Source organism: Littorina saxatilis, linkage group LG2 (assembly GCF_037325665.1).
Source record: "Littorina saxatilis isolate snail1 linkage group LG2, US_GU_Lsax_2.0, whole genome shotgun sequence".
NCBI lineage: Eukaryota > Metazoa > Mollusca > Gastropoda > Littorinimorpha > Littorinidae > Littorina > Littorina saxatilis.
The window spans coordinates 14,793,477-14,810,667 of NC_090246.1; the positions used below are offsets into that span (position 1 = coordinate 14,793,477).

The 17,191-nt window shown below is 41.6% G+C and overlaps 1 protein-coding gene across 1 annotated transcript in view; it reads left to right on the forward strand.

Annotated features, from left to right (window-relative positions):
- The first annotated feature begins 3,398 nt into the window (after positions 1-3,398).
- LOC138958276 (methylcytosine dioxygenase TET-like) overlaps positions 3,399-17,191 on the forward strand; it is a 38,406-nt gene continuing 24,613 nt past the window's right edge. Inside the window, exons 1-2 of the mRNA XM_070329385.1 lie at positions 3,399-3,453; positions 13,030-16,849. Coding sequence (XP_070185486.1) covers positions 13,096-16,849 — 3,754 coding nt within the window. The 5' untranslated portion in view covers positions 3,399-3,453; positions 13,030-13,095. The remainder of the gene's footprint in view (positions 3,454-13,029; positions 16,850-17,191) is intronic.

Here is a 17,191-nt window from a genome sequence, read left to right on the forward strand (position 1 = left end):
GAGTGTTCTTTTTCTCTTCTGAGTATTATTCAGTATCGAGTCATATTTTGGGAAGGAACACTCTCTTTCTAAGAAACAAACATGACTTTGCCCATTCACGGTTATCTACAATCTCTCACTCAGAGACTGGAGGTGGTTTTCTTTTTCCTCGTCCGTCTGTACGTCTGTCTGTACGTCTGTCGACCGATCGGTGTGCCTTTGTCAGTGAGACCCGTTTTCTCTTTTCTTTCTTTTTGAAAAATATAACTAAATTTTCTTTCCTGGGCAATCAATCACCTGCCGTAACGGGCAATAAATCGTATCCACAACAAATTACCAGCTGAAAAAAGAAAAGGCCAAGGAGGTAAGTCGTGGGTGATAAAAAGGGCGATAGGCCAGGGTGGATGGAAAAAAAAGATATTGATGAAAACGAAAAGAAAAAAGACTTTTTGAAACTAAAACGTAACTTTCTAATAAACAAGCAGGCGGGACACACACGCACGCACACACACACACACACACACACACACACACGCTGTGGCTGACACACACACACACATACACACTCACTAAAACACACACACAAACACATACATACATACATACACACTGACATATACACACAGACATACACACACATACACACCCGCGAGACACGCGAGCACACACACACACACACACACACACACACACACACACACACACACACACACACACGCACGCACACACACACACACACACACACATTAAACAATCAACAGAAAGAATCACGTAAAATACAAAGAAACTAAGGAACCAACATCAAAACAAATCACCATCACTACCACCACTAACAACAACAACCTCACCAAAATCACCACCACAACAACAACAACAACAACAACAACCAAAAAAATCGATCGACACAAACAAAGAAGCAGACTAAAACGAACAAACATTAAAACAAAATACAACAAAAAAACAAAACGATCTCGGTCAAAAATCAAGTTGCAGAGTGGGCGAATAACATGACAAATTGATTGTGAGTGCCAACTTGCACGGTGCACACACAGCGTTAGACAAGTCCAGTCACGAATATATGATCAGAACATACGTGTTGCCGTTTCGCTGAAAAGCAAAGTCACTCTAAAGACGGTGTTGAGAATTTTTAGGTTTGTAGGTCACTCACGCTATATCTGTTGTCAGTGTCGGATTATTTTCCGCTTCCGCGAAAGACTAGAATGTTTAACCTTGTAAGTTAGTCAATTAGTCAAGTTTCGTCAGTGTGTCCTTGTCGGCATTATGTGACGTTCCCACCACACACACACAAATTTCCCAAATAAATCACAAGACCGGTGAGTGCTCCATGCATCGGCGTCAGTCTCTGAACACGCATACTGAATGTCGTTCTGCTTTGAGTAACTCGTTTGAATTATTGATGACTCTCGCTGAATGACGTCCTTCGGGACTGCTGATAACCCACCCTGTCCAACACGTACTGACTCCTCTGGTCTCCCATCCCGGGCCCGTACCACAGATATATATATATATATATATATATATACTAGATGATTACCCGCTTCGCCGGGTACCGGCTTCGCCGGGAAGAAGTAGAGCCGAATACCAGGCTGCGCCTGGGACCCGGCTTTGCCGGGTGTACGCCGGCTTTGCCGGCGCACGAAGGAAAGGAGATAAACGCGCAAAACACTGGAGACCTTCTAAAAATAGTAACGTGCAGTGACCTTCTAAAAATAGTAACGTAGTAACGGGAATATGGATTGACGCCACACGGAGGAAGGGAGATAATTGCGGCTGAAAACACTGGAGAAGATAAGGAAGAGTTACTGGTAGTGGATCCCGACAAAACAAAAACAAAACAAAAAAATCGGTTCAGCGCGCACAGCGCTGCGCGCTGAGAGCACGTGTTGAAATATCTCATCGATGAGGTTGTGTCCGGGGTGTAGCTGAATACGGTGTCCAAATTTGAAAAAGATCCACCGAGAACTTTGGCCGTGCATCGCGAACAGACAGACAGACAGACAGACAGACACTAGTCGTATATATATATATAGATGTCTATATATCTCTGTGGCCCGTATCCCTCTTTGACCTTCTCTTCAGTCACTGACTAGGCCAACTTTTCCGCGGTTTGCCGGATCGACTGACCTCGGGGACAGAACTGGGGATCGACTCTCAGTCGGACCCGGGCCCGTATAGCCTATTGTGAAGTAATTTAATTTTGATCCAGTTCCTATTTTTATTTTACGAGATTTCATTTTCAGTTTTCGGGTGTGTAATATTATTACACGATGTGTTTTGGATTGTATCACACTCACATTTCTTCACTATGATCGAGACGGCGTATAATAGCCTAACTGTTCATGTCAGTTATGTCCCGTGTGGCTGATCGTCCACAAACAGCTGGGTAACTCGAACAAACAAACAAACAAACAAACAAACACCAAACAAACAAATAAACACGGTCACACACACCGGCACACACACACACTGGCACCCACCCACACACATGACACACACACACACCGTCACACACACACCGTGTACTCACACACACACACACACACGCAACAGGCAAACTAGTGGCCCGAAAAAATCATGACTTTGAACAAACTGACACGAAAACAGCTACCCATAAACAGACACTCAGTGAAACTGACAAAGACAGATACAAACAGCAATATAAAACAAACCGCAAAAAAACAAACTGAAACCGAATGAATAGCAAACCAACATTATTATTAAACTGCCTGGCAAGTTGCGGTAAGATTTTAGATATATATGCGCGTAAAACGTGATTCGTCAGTCGGTCTTACTATGATAAAACATAAACCCAGCTTATTCTATCTAATCATATTGATCGGCAGTTAATCTGCATCGAATCACCCTGACAACTGACCACTCAGTCTAGGAATGCCCAGGCCACCTTGCGCCTAATGATCATTTGTTATCACTGAGTCAGTCAAACCGCAACAAGCCTAGATAGATTGCGTCAGTTTATTCAGTCGAGTGTTAGAGAGAAAAATATCCAGAGCCCCTCAAGCCAACCGCGTGACAAACCAAACAAACACGGAACCCCCTGAAGTTCTTACAGCCACAAAATGACTCGATGTAGCCGTGTATAGGCTACCATTTCAATCATATATATCCCACCAGCCTTTATCTTTTATTATTCTGATAATAGCGTAGACAAGCGTGGATAATGTCAATCATTATCATCGCTTTTACTATCGAGTGAAAGCTCCCTCAAACGCTGTAAAAACTGTCATACGCCGCGTCGAGTTTTCTTATCTCAAGGTCAATTCTTGCAAAGTGAACGTGCTGTCTCGCGCGGCGCCCGAAAGAAAATCCATGCAATTTAGTCACGTGATGTGCCGTATGTGTGTGAGAGAGGGTTGTAGCAGAAGACACCGCTTCTGTAAGGCCAGCTGGCTCTGGCGATCTTGCCGTGACTAATTCACAGATTGGAAAATGGAGGTACGAGTTCGATTGATTGATTTGAATATTTCCTTTTCGTTCTAGAGTTGGCTGTGGTCGAAACTGAAACTATGAAAGCAAGATTCGCGTGGATTGTGTTTACAGTTGTGTTACCGATTCAATATGGATGACCCAAGCAGAGGTGGTCGATTCGAGGGTACTTATAGCTTTTTACGCAAGTGTCTGCGTACAGTTATGTCCGTAAACTGTTTTGCTAGGGTTTTGCTTCGCCAGCAAAAGCTGCACCCGACATGTGAAGGGCGCAAGTGTCCCACATACACCGCAAACGCAACCACTGTTCAGCGACCTGTCTGGTCGAGTTCATTGCTGTGTCTAAAAATAGGAACGTAAACCTCAGACAATGACAAGCCGACGGTAGCTGAAAGATGTCATCAAATACGGCTGAGCAGTTGAATAGGTGTTTGTATAATCGGGTGGTTGTTGCTAAGAACCTTGTGGATATGTGAGCCCATTTTTTTAAAAATATGAGGAACGCTAGACTAGCACAGTGACGTCAAGTAGTTTAGGTATGCATGACTGAAGTTGTGTGGTTAGCTGTCATTTTGGAACACAGTCATGCAACATTCAATTCATCCGGTTTCATAAATTTGTATTGTGTGTAACATGTAGACTACTATGTAGCTGACAGTCAAAACACATTCTTGCTTCAAAAGGGTCTTGATTTTCGGTCAGTTCAGTTTTAAACACAACCATGCATATAATGTGGGTCAATGTAATTGTTGGAGTAGTGAAAAGTTACTGAGAGTGAGACTGGTAATAGTTGTTGTTCTACTTCTAGTGTGTATATTATCACTGTTTTTTGTTGCTCATGTGTGTATTATAACCTTGCACAAATGTGCAGTAGTTTTTCTTGAGAGAAGCCATGTACTGAGGGTAGTTTTGTTTGTGTAATCATGATAAGAATTTCAAGCCGAAGACAGAGAAAGATATAAACAGTATCGAATTTAACTTTAAATGACCTGCATGTGGCTGGAAAAATATACACACACATATACGGCTTCAGGTCAACACTTCAAGGGTTTTGGAAATGCCTTGATTTCTAGAAGTATACCAAGAGTAAATGTAACAGAGCAGTAAGAAGAAAGAAGTTTTAACAACAGTTAAACTTAAAGAAGCAATTCCAAACGAACTAGATGTAACTGTAAGATGAATTAAGTATAAATAAGAATTTTTCAGATCTGTGTTGAATTAAAGTAAAATTACGAATACTTTTGACAATTGACAATTCAAATTTCATACAATTTCAGTGCCATGAATCTCAAAATTAAATTTTAAGTATGTACTTCTTTAAGGTTTTTTTAACAATATTTTTTTATGAAACAAACTTTTTTTATCTATTCATTTCTTTCTTTCTTTCATTGTTATTGAATGCAGAGTACTAGTCCGGAGGTTAACTGTTATAGACAGACTTCACTCAGACGCCAGCATGTGGTCTGCTTTTATTCAGCTAAAATTCTTCTCTCCTTTCATACCAATCAAGGATAGGCCATTTACCGATAACTGTCAAAGGGAGCTAATCTACAACTGCCACAGTTAACCACCACCTCCCTCCCCCTCCCCCAACCAATAAAAATAAAAAGAAAAGGAAAAGAAAAGAAAAAACCAGAATAGGAAGCTTTACAATTTATTGGTATAAAACTAAAAGGATGAACATGCATGCATGGAACGTTTCAGTTTCAGAAAATGAAGTTCATGGCAGTACAGTTTTTTCTTGTGAATTCTTACTTTTACAGATTTTGTCATTTTCATGATTTATATGATTCTCTTTAATTTAAATTAATGTTCAAATTTTCTAGTGGTTTATTGTTCTTCTTTGACAGAAATGTTTTGAATTTTACCATTTTCGAGAAAATTCTAATCAAACTGCCAGTTAATTTATCGGGGCTAATATTAATCAAGTTAGCAACTGTTTTCAGAAACATTACCCTTATGTTGAGATTAAAATAGTTTTATTATTTGTATTTTATTAATTTTTTTAATTTAGTTTTGTTAGATTGAATTTTTACAAAGTCTTTACAGTACCACTGCCTTGGATATATATGTATTTCTTCTTCTTCTTCGTTCATGGGCTTAGACTCCCACGTTCACTCATGTTTTCAGCACGAGTGGATTTTTACGTGTATGACCGTTTTTACCCCGCCATTCAGGCAGCCATACGCCAATTTCGGGGGAGGCATGCTGGGTATTTTTGTGTTTCTATAACCCACCGAACTCTGACATGGATTACAGGATCTTTTCCGTGCACACTTGGTCTTGTGCTTGCGTGTACACACGAAGGGGGTTAAGACACTAGCAGGTCTGTACATAAGTTGACCTGTGAGATCGGAAAAATCTCCACTCTTAACCCACCAGGCGGCAGCAACCGGGATTCGAACTCACGACCTCCCGATTAGGAGGCCGACGTTTTACCACCACGCCACTGCGCCCGTCGCATACATGTATTTAAAATCAAGTGTTCTTTTGTTTTGCTTTTTTGCTTTGTTATTCACATTCAATTATTTGCACACACTTTACACCCAAGGGAAAGATGTGCAGAGACTTGATGTAACAGTAATGCAAAACCGTCAGTGTTCATGGATCACTGATTTAATTTCCATCAAATAAAAAAAAACCCACAATGTTTTCATTGTTTTCTATGCAAATGAATTTAGAAAAAGGTAAAGGGAGAAAGACAAATATAACCTTCGTGGTTGAAAACGACGTTAAACACCAAATAAAGAAAGAAAGAAAGAGAAAGACAAAGCGGGACTCTACATTACAGTTAACACTTCACATGGAAAAAGAACTAAACACACTCTCCCTCTGGCACAGAGGCAGGACTGAACCCCCCCCACCCCCCAAAAAAACCCACAAAAAAACCCCAACAACAACTCACCAAAACAGCACAAACAAAAAAATCACTATTCTGAATGCAAAGAACTAGCAAAGAAGATCAGTAATTATTTATTATTGTTACCAGACCACTAATTGTTGAAACAAAAGCAGACATTGTTGTAGTTGTACTGTTGACAATCTGTCTATAATCAATGTTGGGTCCAAACCAAATGCAAGATTTTAATGTACATGTATTAGATTCAAGTCAGGTGAACACTGATTTGTTTCAGGAACAGAAAAGTGTTTTCCGAAAGCAGAAGTAGCAGTACTTAGACTGGCACACTTTTAATAATTGATGTATCAGATCCAAGCAAGCTATGTGAATTGTCGCAGGAAACAGAAAGGTGTTTTCCTAAAACCCATTCATTCAACATTCACAAAGAGAGAGAGAGAGACAGAGAGAGTTCACGGCCCCCCTCTGTATCCTATGAAGCCATCTGTGCTGAATGAGCCAGTGTGTATTCAGATAATGTCTTTTGGGAGTGGAGCAGCCAAATGGATGTGATTCACTGGCTTTTAAATCCTGAATGCAAGCATTATTGATTAGTGGAGAGCTGTCTTGCGTTACTTGGCAACACTTGAAAGAGGGACGGCAGCCCACCAATAGCAAAAGACAGTAATTTTAGTGATGGTTTCCAGTTTCACCTCGGCTTAGCACAACAAATTAATGGATGGCAGCGAAGCCTTTGTGTGTGTTTTTGTGTCGAGGTATTTTGGTACGTCTTTGACTCTTTGTTTTGCACGATTTTTTCTTACAGCCTGGAAACAAAACAGACATAAGACGTACGTTTTCCTGTTGTTTATGAATACTGTTGAAATTATAATTAAAGCTTCAGGAAATGGGAAAAAGACACTGCCGGTTACTGTGATTAATCTTGAGCATTTTCAGCATACAAGTGGAGAATATACACGCATACAATTACATTTATGTTGCTTGGAGAATGTAAACGTTTGTGGTAATTTTCGGTTCAGTTTGACTATGCCAGAATGAAGCTACTGAAGCAAGTCTTTGGGAGAGAAAACCTGTGGGAATGAACATTGGTATTGTTAATGTTAGGTACCGTCTCATTGGCATAATTCACCACACAGATTGATTGCAGATTGATGTAGTGTATTTTATGATACCTAATATTGAGTAGTGTAGTATAATTACCATGAAAACATGTTTAACAGTACACAAACACTATGAATTTAGATTTGGTGGAGACTAGAACCTTGATAGCATTTATTTTATTGACCCAGTTTCACAGTCCTCCCCGCCCTACCTTCCCCAACAAAATGTATGAAGAGTGAGCATCAAAATAAAGAGCAAATGAAACTACAATAATGACACCGTATTGAAATTATATTGACATTTATGTATCAGTTTCCTGGATTGATTGCATGATTTACCCCCCTTGTCATGATCTCGAACTGACAAAGGGAATACTCAATACAGTATTACACTACACAGGAAGATAGTGAATTGTAACTTTTAGTTTTAGATAAATCAGAAACAGATACACACAGAACTGCTGACTTCTCAGAAACGGAGAGCACAACACCGGTTCAGTTTCCTGCTTGTTAAAAGTGGCCTTGACATCCTCCTTGAAGCAAGGTCAGGAGTCTGGGGATTCCCCTGGACCTTAGTTTAGCTTTGGGCACTCCCTCTGTGTTGACTTGGGTCAAAACATTTCACTGGCTGATTTTACCGCTGACCTGATTACTGGCTTAGCCAAGACCCTTGCGCTTTTCATGCAGTGCACTTATTGCCCCCATTAACACTCTTGAAAGCCCTTATTCTGTCTCAGAATATTATTGAGACGAGAACAAGTCTTCTATTTATGAAGCAAGTAAACCACTCCCGTTTTTTATCGGTCTAACTTTATTTTGGGTGCGTGCATGCACATGTGCAAATCATTTCACTGGTTGAACCAATCGCAGGCTTAGCAAAGACCTCTACGCTATTAATACCATGCACTCATTTCCAGTCTGTTTTAAAGGTCGTGGAAATTCATCCATCTAAAACAATACAAGAACTGGTGCGAACATTTAAAATATAGTGTTAACTCACAACTTATTAACTGTTTCAGTTTTTGTGGTTTTATTGAGCTAATCTTTTTTGGGGTGCGTGTTTGACCACCTCTCGAAAGCTACCACCTGCCCACAAAGTCCATGATAATCTTCGCAATAACCAGTAGAATGTAGTGAGTGAGGAAGTGAGTGACGCGTGCCTGTTTTGAATTGATTTTTTATATTTTATTTTGCACATGATCATGAATGTCCCAGTTCTAAACTAAGGTCCAGGGAATTCCCTGTCATTGGTCCTTGTCGGCTCAGGCTTTACCACGTCGGGGTCTAAGTGATGTGTGTTTGGCTAAGCGACGTTACACTTTACTTCATGGGCTTAAGAGGACTGATTGATTATGTGTTTTTATTCAGTTTAAAGATGTTGCATGTTGCCTTGTCATCCGTTTTTGTCTAGAATTGTAAAATGTGGCCTTTCTCGTGCATTCAGTTATTGACTCGTTTAAGAAAAAAAGTGGGTTCATGACTGTAATACTTGTAGAAAAAGTTGTCACTCTGTTAGTGTTATTGTAAGATTCATCGTTGGGCTTTTGAGGCTACATTCAAATATATATTAATTTAATGCTGTTAGACTTCTTTTTTCATGGATTGTTCTTAGCAAATGACATTAAAGACTGTGAAAACACTCCGCCTCGTGAAAACACTCCGCCTCGTGAAAACTGTTTGCCTCACTGTCTCAGATCTGGTGCTTTTTTCGGATATTAATTTATTAGAAAATTTCAACTCTCCCTCCACTGTAGCAAGCAATCCGGGTGTTCATTTTTACATTTAGTCAAGTTTTGACTAAATGTTTTACATCGAACGCAGAAGAAGAAGAAGAAGACTAAATGTTTTAACATAGAGGGGAAATCGAGACGAGGGTCGTGGTGTATGTGTGTGTCTGTGCGTGTGTGTGTGTAAAGCGATTCAGAGTAAACTACTGGACCGATCTTTATGAAATTTTACATGAGAGTTCCTGGGTATGATATCCCCAGACGTTTTTTTTGATAAATGTCTTATGACGTCATATGCGGCTTTTTGTAAAAGTTGAGGCGGCACTGTCACACCTTCATTTTTCAATCAAATTGTTTAAAATTTTGGCCAAGCAATCTTCGACAAAGGCCGGACTTCGGTATTGCATTTCAGCATGGAGGCTTAAAAATTGATTAATGACTTTGGTCATTATAAATCTGAAAATTGTAATTAAAATTATTTTTTATAAAACGATCCAAAATTACTTTTATTTTATTCTTCATCATTTTCTGATTCCAAAAACATATAGATATGTTATATTCGGATTAAAAACAAGCTCTGAAAATTAAAAATATAAAAATTATGATAAAAATAAATTTCCAAAATCGTTTTAAAAACAATTTCCTCTTATTCCTTGTCGGTTCCTGATTCCAAAAACATATAGATTGGATATGTTTGGATTAAAAACACGCTCAGAAAGTTAAAACGAAGAGAGGTACAGTAAAGCGTGCTATGCAGCACAGCGCAACCGCTACCGCGCTGAACAGACTCGTCACTTTCACTGCCTTTTGCACTAGCGGTGGACTACGGTCATTGTGAAAAAATGCAGTGCGTTCAGTTTCATTCTGTGAGTTCCACAGCTTGACTAAATGTAGTAATTTCGCTTTACGCGACTTGTTGGTTTGTGACCAAGTGTAGGGATGGTCTGAATCTCATGTTATAGCCTGGCCAGCCAGATCTGAGACAGTGAGGGAATTATTTTCACAAGGCAGAGTGGGCCTTTAACAACACTTTAGACACTGGGTGAAATAAGGGCAATAAAACTGATAGTGATACCAGGGAAGATAGTGATACCAGTGAAGATAGTGATACCAGTGAAAAGCTTTGTCACAAAAGACTGTGCTCAGTTTTGGTTTGAGTACTTTCACTGTCACAGTGTCAGTCATGCACCATTTTCAGTATGATTGCCTTTGATAGAAAAACAGTTGAGGCAAAGCCAGGTGTGTGTGTGGAGGTGGGAGGGGGGGAGCGGGCACCAGGTGTCTGGTGCACTTTTCCCCAGGTAGAGTTCTTTTTATGCAGATTTTTTCCGCGATTTTGCTTTCAAAGGCTGTCTAAAAGTTTAGCGCCTGTGATAAACATACTTCTCTCTGCCTGCATAACTGATCTGGGTCATATGTTTTTATTGCTCTACCAGCTGCTTCTCCATTTAAAGCACACAGTAGCCTGTTTTATTAGCTTCAAGCTGACTGTGTTTGCAGGTATTGTAAAGCTATTTTCTTGTCCTTACAATTTAGTGATATTCAGCTAGCCTTTTGGTGAAGAAAGGTTTGCTTACCATTTAAGCTCAAGTAGAAAGGACATGCATATTCTGAAGCTTTTGAACTGGAAGAGAGAAAGAGAACATGTATGCATGCGTACGTACGAATACAAAATATACAGACACAGACGTACGCACGCACCAACACATGCGCGAAGAAAATAAGACATAATGTAATTTTTAAACACACACAGAGAAAACAATTTGTAATTTCAGTTGTGTTTTTTATTTTTAAACACACACAGAGAAAACAATTTCTAATTCCAGTTGTGGTTTTTATTTTTTGGGTAATTTATAATTCCCTTTTTCTAAAGTAAAAGTTATGTGGCTGAGTACCGTTGTTGCGAATTTGTTGCTGTTTCTGTTTTTGAAATGTTTTATTTTGCTTTTGTTCATGCCTCCTCATCTTCCTCATCTTCCTCATCTTCCTGGGCCATTCTTTAGAAATACACATCCAGGACAGCTAAGACACATTTGTATGTCTGCAAACATTGTTCAGCAATTCTGCAATAACTTCACTGGATCTTTCCAACCGGACATTCACTTGTCAACTCTCTCAAACTCAAAGGAGAATATTATGCAGCTCAGTGTGTACATTCAGTGAACATAAAGCCAGGCTCCGGTAAACAGAATAGACATTTCTGTGCTTCATGTATCAGTATGTACCTGCATACCCTGGTCTAAGGTTTAGAGAACAACCTTGCCTATTGTGTTCCCCCAGTTATTTCAGCTGTTACCTTTTGTCAAGGGTTGTTAGTGTGCACTCACAAACCCTTTTTGATTACTATGTGTGAGTGACATGTTGGATTGCAAATGCCTGCGTACAAAGCTCTATGCATTGCTGGAATTCGAAGCCATTTTGAAGTATGCCATTAAGGCCCTCTAGGTAGTGATATTCTCTCCATAAAAAGAAGGAAAAAAAAGAAAAATATTCAAATCTTGTCTAGACAGGCAAAAGTGTCAGACACTGAGTGGTGCTTACATTTTATTGTGCAGGCCGGTATAGTAGCCTGTGATTTGTTTTAAGCTTCTTTTTATGATACATTCAGTTGTTGATCGTTTCGGATCAGGGTCTGTTTTGGTGCATTTGCCCAGAATGTTTACTCTTAGTGTTAGTAATTTTTTTTTATATAGAAAATGCAGTTGAAGTAAAGTTTAGTGGGCCACAATGCACAAAAATCAAGTCATGCAGTCATTGACAGAGTAGAACAAGCTAGGTTTGCAAAGAGAAACAAGTCGCGTAAGGCGAAATTACTACATTTAGTCAAGCTGTGGAACTCACAGAATGAAATTGAACGTAGCCCGCCGCTAGTGCAAAAGGCAGTGAAAGTGACGAGCCTGTTTGGCGCGATAGCGGTTGCGCTGTGCTTCATAGCACGCTTTACTGTACCTCTCTTCGTTTGAACTTTCTGAGCGTGTTTTTAATCCAAACATATCATATCTATATGTTTTTGGAATCAGAAACCGACAAGGAATAAGATGAATGTGTTTTTATATTGATTTCAAAAATTTAATTTTGATCATAATTTTTAATTTTTTTAATTTTCAGAGCTTGTTTTTAATCCAAATATAACATTTATATGTTTTTGGAATCAGAAAATGATGAAGAATAAGATGAACGTAAATTTGGATCGTTTTATAATTTATTTTTTATTTATTTACAATTTTCAGATTTTTAATGACCAAAGTCATTAATTAATTTTTAGGCCACCAAGCTGAAATGCAATACCGAAGTTCGGCCTTCGTCGAAGATTGCTTGGCCAAAATTTCAATCAATTTGATTGAAAAATGAGGGTGTGACAGTGTCGCCTCAACTTTTACAAAAAGCCGGATATGACGTCATCAAAGACATTTATCGAAAAAATGAAAAAAACGTCCGGGGATATCATACCCAGGAACTCTCATGTCAAATTTCATAAAGATCGGTCCAGTAGTTTACTCTGAATCGCTCTACACACACACACACACATACACACATACACACATACACCATGACCCTCGTCTCGATTCCCCCTCTATGTTAAAACATTTAGTCAAAACTTGACAAAATGTAAAAAAGTGAATCATTTAGCTATTCAGAATATATACAGTATATGGGAATTGCATTTCACATTTGATATTTTTAGTAGACAGAGGTAATCAAGATCTGTTGTTAATTTTCACAGTGAAGCTGCATCAAGTTTTATTCTCAAAGGTTGTGAAAAGCCTCAAGACCACAATTAATTGCCTTGATCATGATTTCTGTCCTTCAGTCCTTGTTTTGCTCCTGTCCTTTTTTGCTTTATTCTGTATTATTGTTATAGTCACCCCAGAGACTAAAGCCAACTTTCTGTGTGTTTCAGGAACCATAGATGGGTTCCCATGACCCTTGGTGAGGTGCCCCATGCAGTAGCGTTCAGGTGTTCACCATGGATAATGTGGCAGTCCCCTCACCCGGGAACACAGGCCGCAGGGTTCTCTCGCCTAGAGAGAGCCCTGGCCTCGTCCTGTCCCCGAAAGATAACCCTGGATTCGACCCATACGCCTTCCCGGCCGACGACCAGACTTTGTTCACTGGGAACGGCAGTCCCTACACCACACCCCTTCACTTATCCGTTCACCCTAAAACATTTCTTCCACCTGGAAACCCATCCACCAACATGAGAGCTTTTCCGGAGAAAGGTCTCGAACCCCATCAGGGCCATTTACCTGCTTACCTTCACTCGCCAACCCAAGGCGCCCACCCAGTTGCGCCTACTGGACAGCAGTTTAATCACCCGTCATCCAAGCTACAGCACGACTCTATAAACCCAAGCATTGACAGTGTTCACTTAGCCAAACAAGCCAGCCTGCAGGCCGCTGCATGCCAGACCAGTGTTTTTAGCCAACAGACTGAAGGTTGGCAGCCACAGACGCCAAAAAAGAAAGCCAAACAGAAAGCGGCGGAAGACGGAGAAGCAGTGAAGAAGAAAGTGAAGAAGCCCAAGAAATTAAAAGAGGTTGTACCTTCATTAACAGATCCTGCCCTAGCAGGCAACAGCAAAGCACACACGCCTGGAGACGTTTTCGCTGTAGGGTTTACCTCACAGCCGTACATACCCAGGTCTGAACCTAAGGTACTTTGTGCGAAAAATGCAGCTCCCACCCTGCCAGCGAGTATGTCGTCAAAAGACGGCAACATTTTCCCCCACTCATTACAATCTTCAGGCAGCTTCACCCTCACCACCCACACTCTTCCCTCCACCACCACCGCTGCCACCTTCACCAACTCGATCCAGTTTTACTCTGAACACAGGCGCCAGTCTACAGACTCGCAGGAGCTGTCCACCTCTCGTCCGGCCAGCAGAACTAGCACCATGTCCTCAGCCTCAAGCAACACAGACGTCAAACCCAAAGAGCCGCAAGATCCCATTCCCATGTCCAAAATCCTGGAAATCATCGAAAGGGAGAAGTTGCTGGGCTCTTCTAGCCCCTGCAAGCGAAGGCGGACGGCAAAGCCGCAGCACATACAGGAAGCCGAGGAAGAAGCCAAAAAGTTTGCAGCAGCGAATGCTGTGCAGGGCGTAACAACGGGTACATCTCCGGCTGACAAGCATAGTTCTAACAGTAATAGTCAGGATGGCATAAAGAAATCAAGCCATAATTCTAGCAGCCCAGGCAGCATAAGGAAGTCCAATCAGGCTAATTGCAGTGAGGTTGGCGGGAAAGGAACAGACACCTTACTTTATGAAAACTGTGGCGGAAGTCCTGCATTGGCTTCCAAGGCATCAAGCCCACATGTTCAGCTTTCATCGCAGTGCTCAAATGACTCTTCTGAAAGTCAGTCAGTGCTGCCGTCTGGTACCCCTACCACTGATGCTGCAGTCAGCAAGAGTAGCACTCCAGTTCATGAAAACTCCACTCCTCACCTCCATCCCCAGGTCTTCAGCGATCAGATGAGTGCTGTGGCTGCTCCATCATCTCAATTTCCATCAGATGTTTCAGAATTGCCAGCAAAGGGTGTGGCAATGAATGATAGGACTTACACGCTTTCAGATGACACCTCGGTAGAAAAGCACGTTTTACCTTTTCAAAGTGGTTCCCCCAAACCACCGAACAGTAGTGTTCCTCTCGCTCACAGCGGCTCTCCCAAAATAAATGGCAGCTTAATCAGTCCATCTCATCGAGAGAATACTCATACCATCACACCTCACTCTCCTCATCATACGGGTAAACCTGTAGAGCAGCCTTTTCCTTCTGCTCCTACAAAGGGTAACTTCCAGCAATTTGATATGAACCGTACGGCTCAAGAGCAGAACATTTTGAAGAAGCAGCCCCTTCCCCCTCCCTCTTCGGTTACCAAGGGCAACTTTCAGCCGTTTGAATTGAATCATGCTGCTTTAGACTTAGAGGATATTTCTAAGGAACAGCTTCTTCAATCTGCCCCAACATCGACCAAGGGTTATTTTCAGCAGTTTGAAATTAACCGAGCTGCAATGGAAGAGAAAATTGCCAAGGAGAAGATTTTGAAAGATCTCAAGGCTTCACGAATGCCAACATCGCTGAGAGCTACTGGTAGTGGTGTATCCTATCTTCAGAGCACCATTGAGAGTTTGCTGCAGGGTTCATCGACCACCTCAACAAAGTGGATGAACGGATCAGTGGATGCATCATTGCCTGGCATAATGTCCTCCTCATTTGCACCAGAATCAGCCATGCATGTCAAAGTCCAGGATTTGGAGCCTTCCCTTACCTGTGACCTCAACACAACTTGGTCACAAACTGCCCACATGATCTCAGGTATTGACGCACAGCAACCACACCCACTCCCTCTCAATTCCACAACACAAGTTTCTGCACCCAAGAAAGCCAAGAAGAAGAGGTCCCCCAACAAGGCTAAAGCACCTCAGCTTCCCCCCTCTCCTGACAACTCTCTCCCTGATGGTTTAGCATCATCAAGAGCTCTTCCACCTTTTGGTGCTTTTGCTGGCTTGAAGATGGAGCCTGTGCACCCAGCGTTTGGCTCTGTGCCTGCTGCTGCTTATCACCACAATTTGAATTCTCAGGCAAACCACACGTTAGTGAACACTGGGGTGACTTCTCCAGGAACTAAGAAGAAGGTTAAAAAACCATCAGTGAATCAAACGCAGCCGTCGCTTGAAAGCATGGACAGAAAACTTCTCAAAGGCAGCCCTGCATTGCAAGAACCTCTTAGAGACAATAGTAACCTGAAAACTGCTGGTGGCGGAGATTTTCTGTCTTCAGGGGATAGCGGTATAAAGATCATGAAACCTGGTACGGACATGCACACACAAAACTTCAAGCCAGATGTGCATGGTGTCAGCAACACCAGACAGATTTTTCACAGCAGCGGTATTCCTAACACAGAGAAGATTGACCTCAATGGTAGCAAACCATACAATGATTACCACCCGGACTTTAAAACAGGCAGCAATGGAATCATTCAGCAAAAGACGCTGACAGCTAACACAGCTGTCAACACCAAACCAGAAAACTTTGGCAGATCAGCACCACATCCATATGAAAACAACAGCATGAAGGCAGCACTCAACGGCTTCAAAGCCGCCACAGATGAAAGTGGTAGAACACAGGGCAGGGCTCAGCCCGTCCCAGACACCTGGCAGAGAAAACCAGACGTGGACAGTCTGGGACCTCTGAGAGGCGATTGGTCACCAAAGAGTTTCGGATCCTTGGCAACGCAGAGTGGTTTTCCCCAGTCAGTAAATCTGGGGCAGTGTTCACCACAGAGCAAGCTTGGGACGTTGCACAGTCCAGGGTCATTAGCAGCACCGGGAGATCATGGACATTCAGGGAGGGCCGGCCATTTACATCAGAGCAGCAATGTACCCCAAAATAATGCATCAGGACGAGCAAGCAGCTTTGGACTCTCTGGTACTACGGGACTTCACAGCGGAATTCAACCACATAATGGCATCAGACTTTCAAAACCTGCAGATGGGTCTAGCAAAAAGGCCAAAGCAGGAACGACACTCAATGGGGCGGGGAGTAAAACGGATAATACGGCTCCGAACTCTGTCAATCAGACCAGCAGACTTCCGCCGTTTACTCTGCCCACCCTGGAGCCCAGCCTCGCTCACATGTCCCCTGAAGAGGAGTTGGACGATCGACTTCGCACCAACAAACCAGAGGTGGCGCCAAAGTGCAACTGTCTGGGGCCAAACTGTAAGTTGGATGTTGAGAGAGGATTACATGCAAACGCCTCTTTGTTACAACTTACATGCCGTATGTATTTAGAACGCTTACTTCACTTTATTTCTCAGATCTTAGAAGAGTGCTCTGCATCTTTGAAGACCTTGCTTTTCTGTTCATAGCATCTAAATTAACCTCCATTTTTGGGTATGATATCCCCAGACGTTTTTTTCATTTTTTCGATAAATGTATTTTATGACGTCATATCCGGCTTTTTGTAAAAGTTGAGGCGGCACTGTCACACCTTCATTTTTCAATCTAATTGATTGAAATTTTGGCCAAGCAATCTTCGACGAAGGCCGGACTTCGCTATTG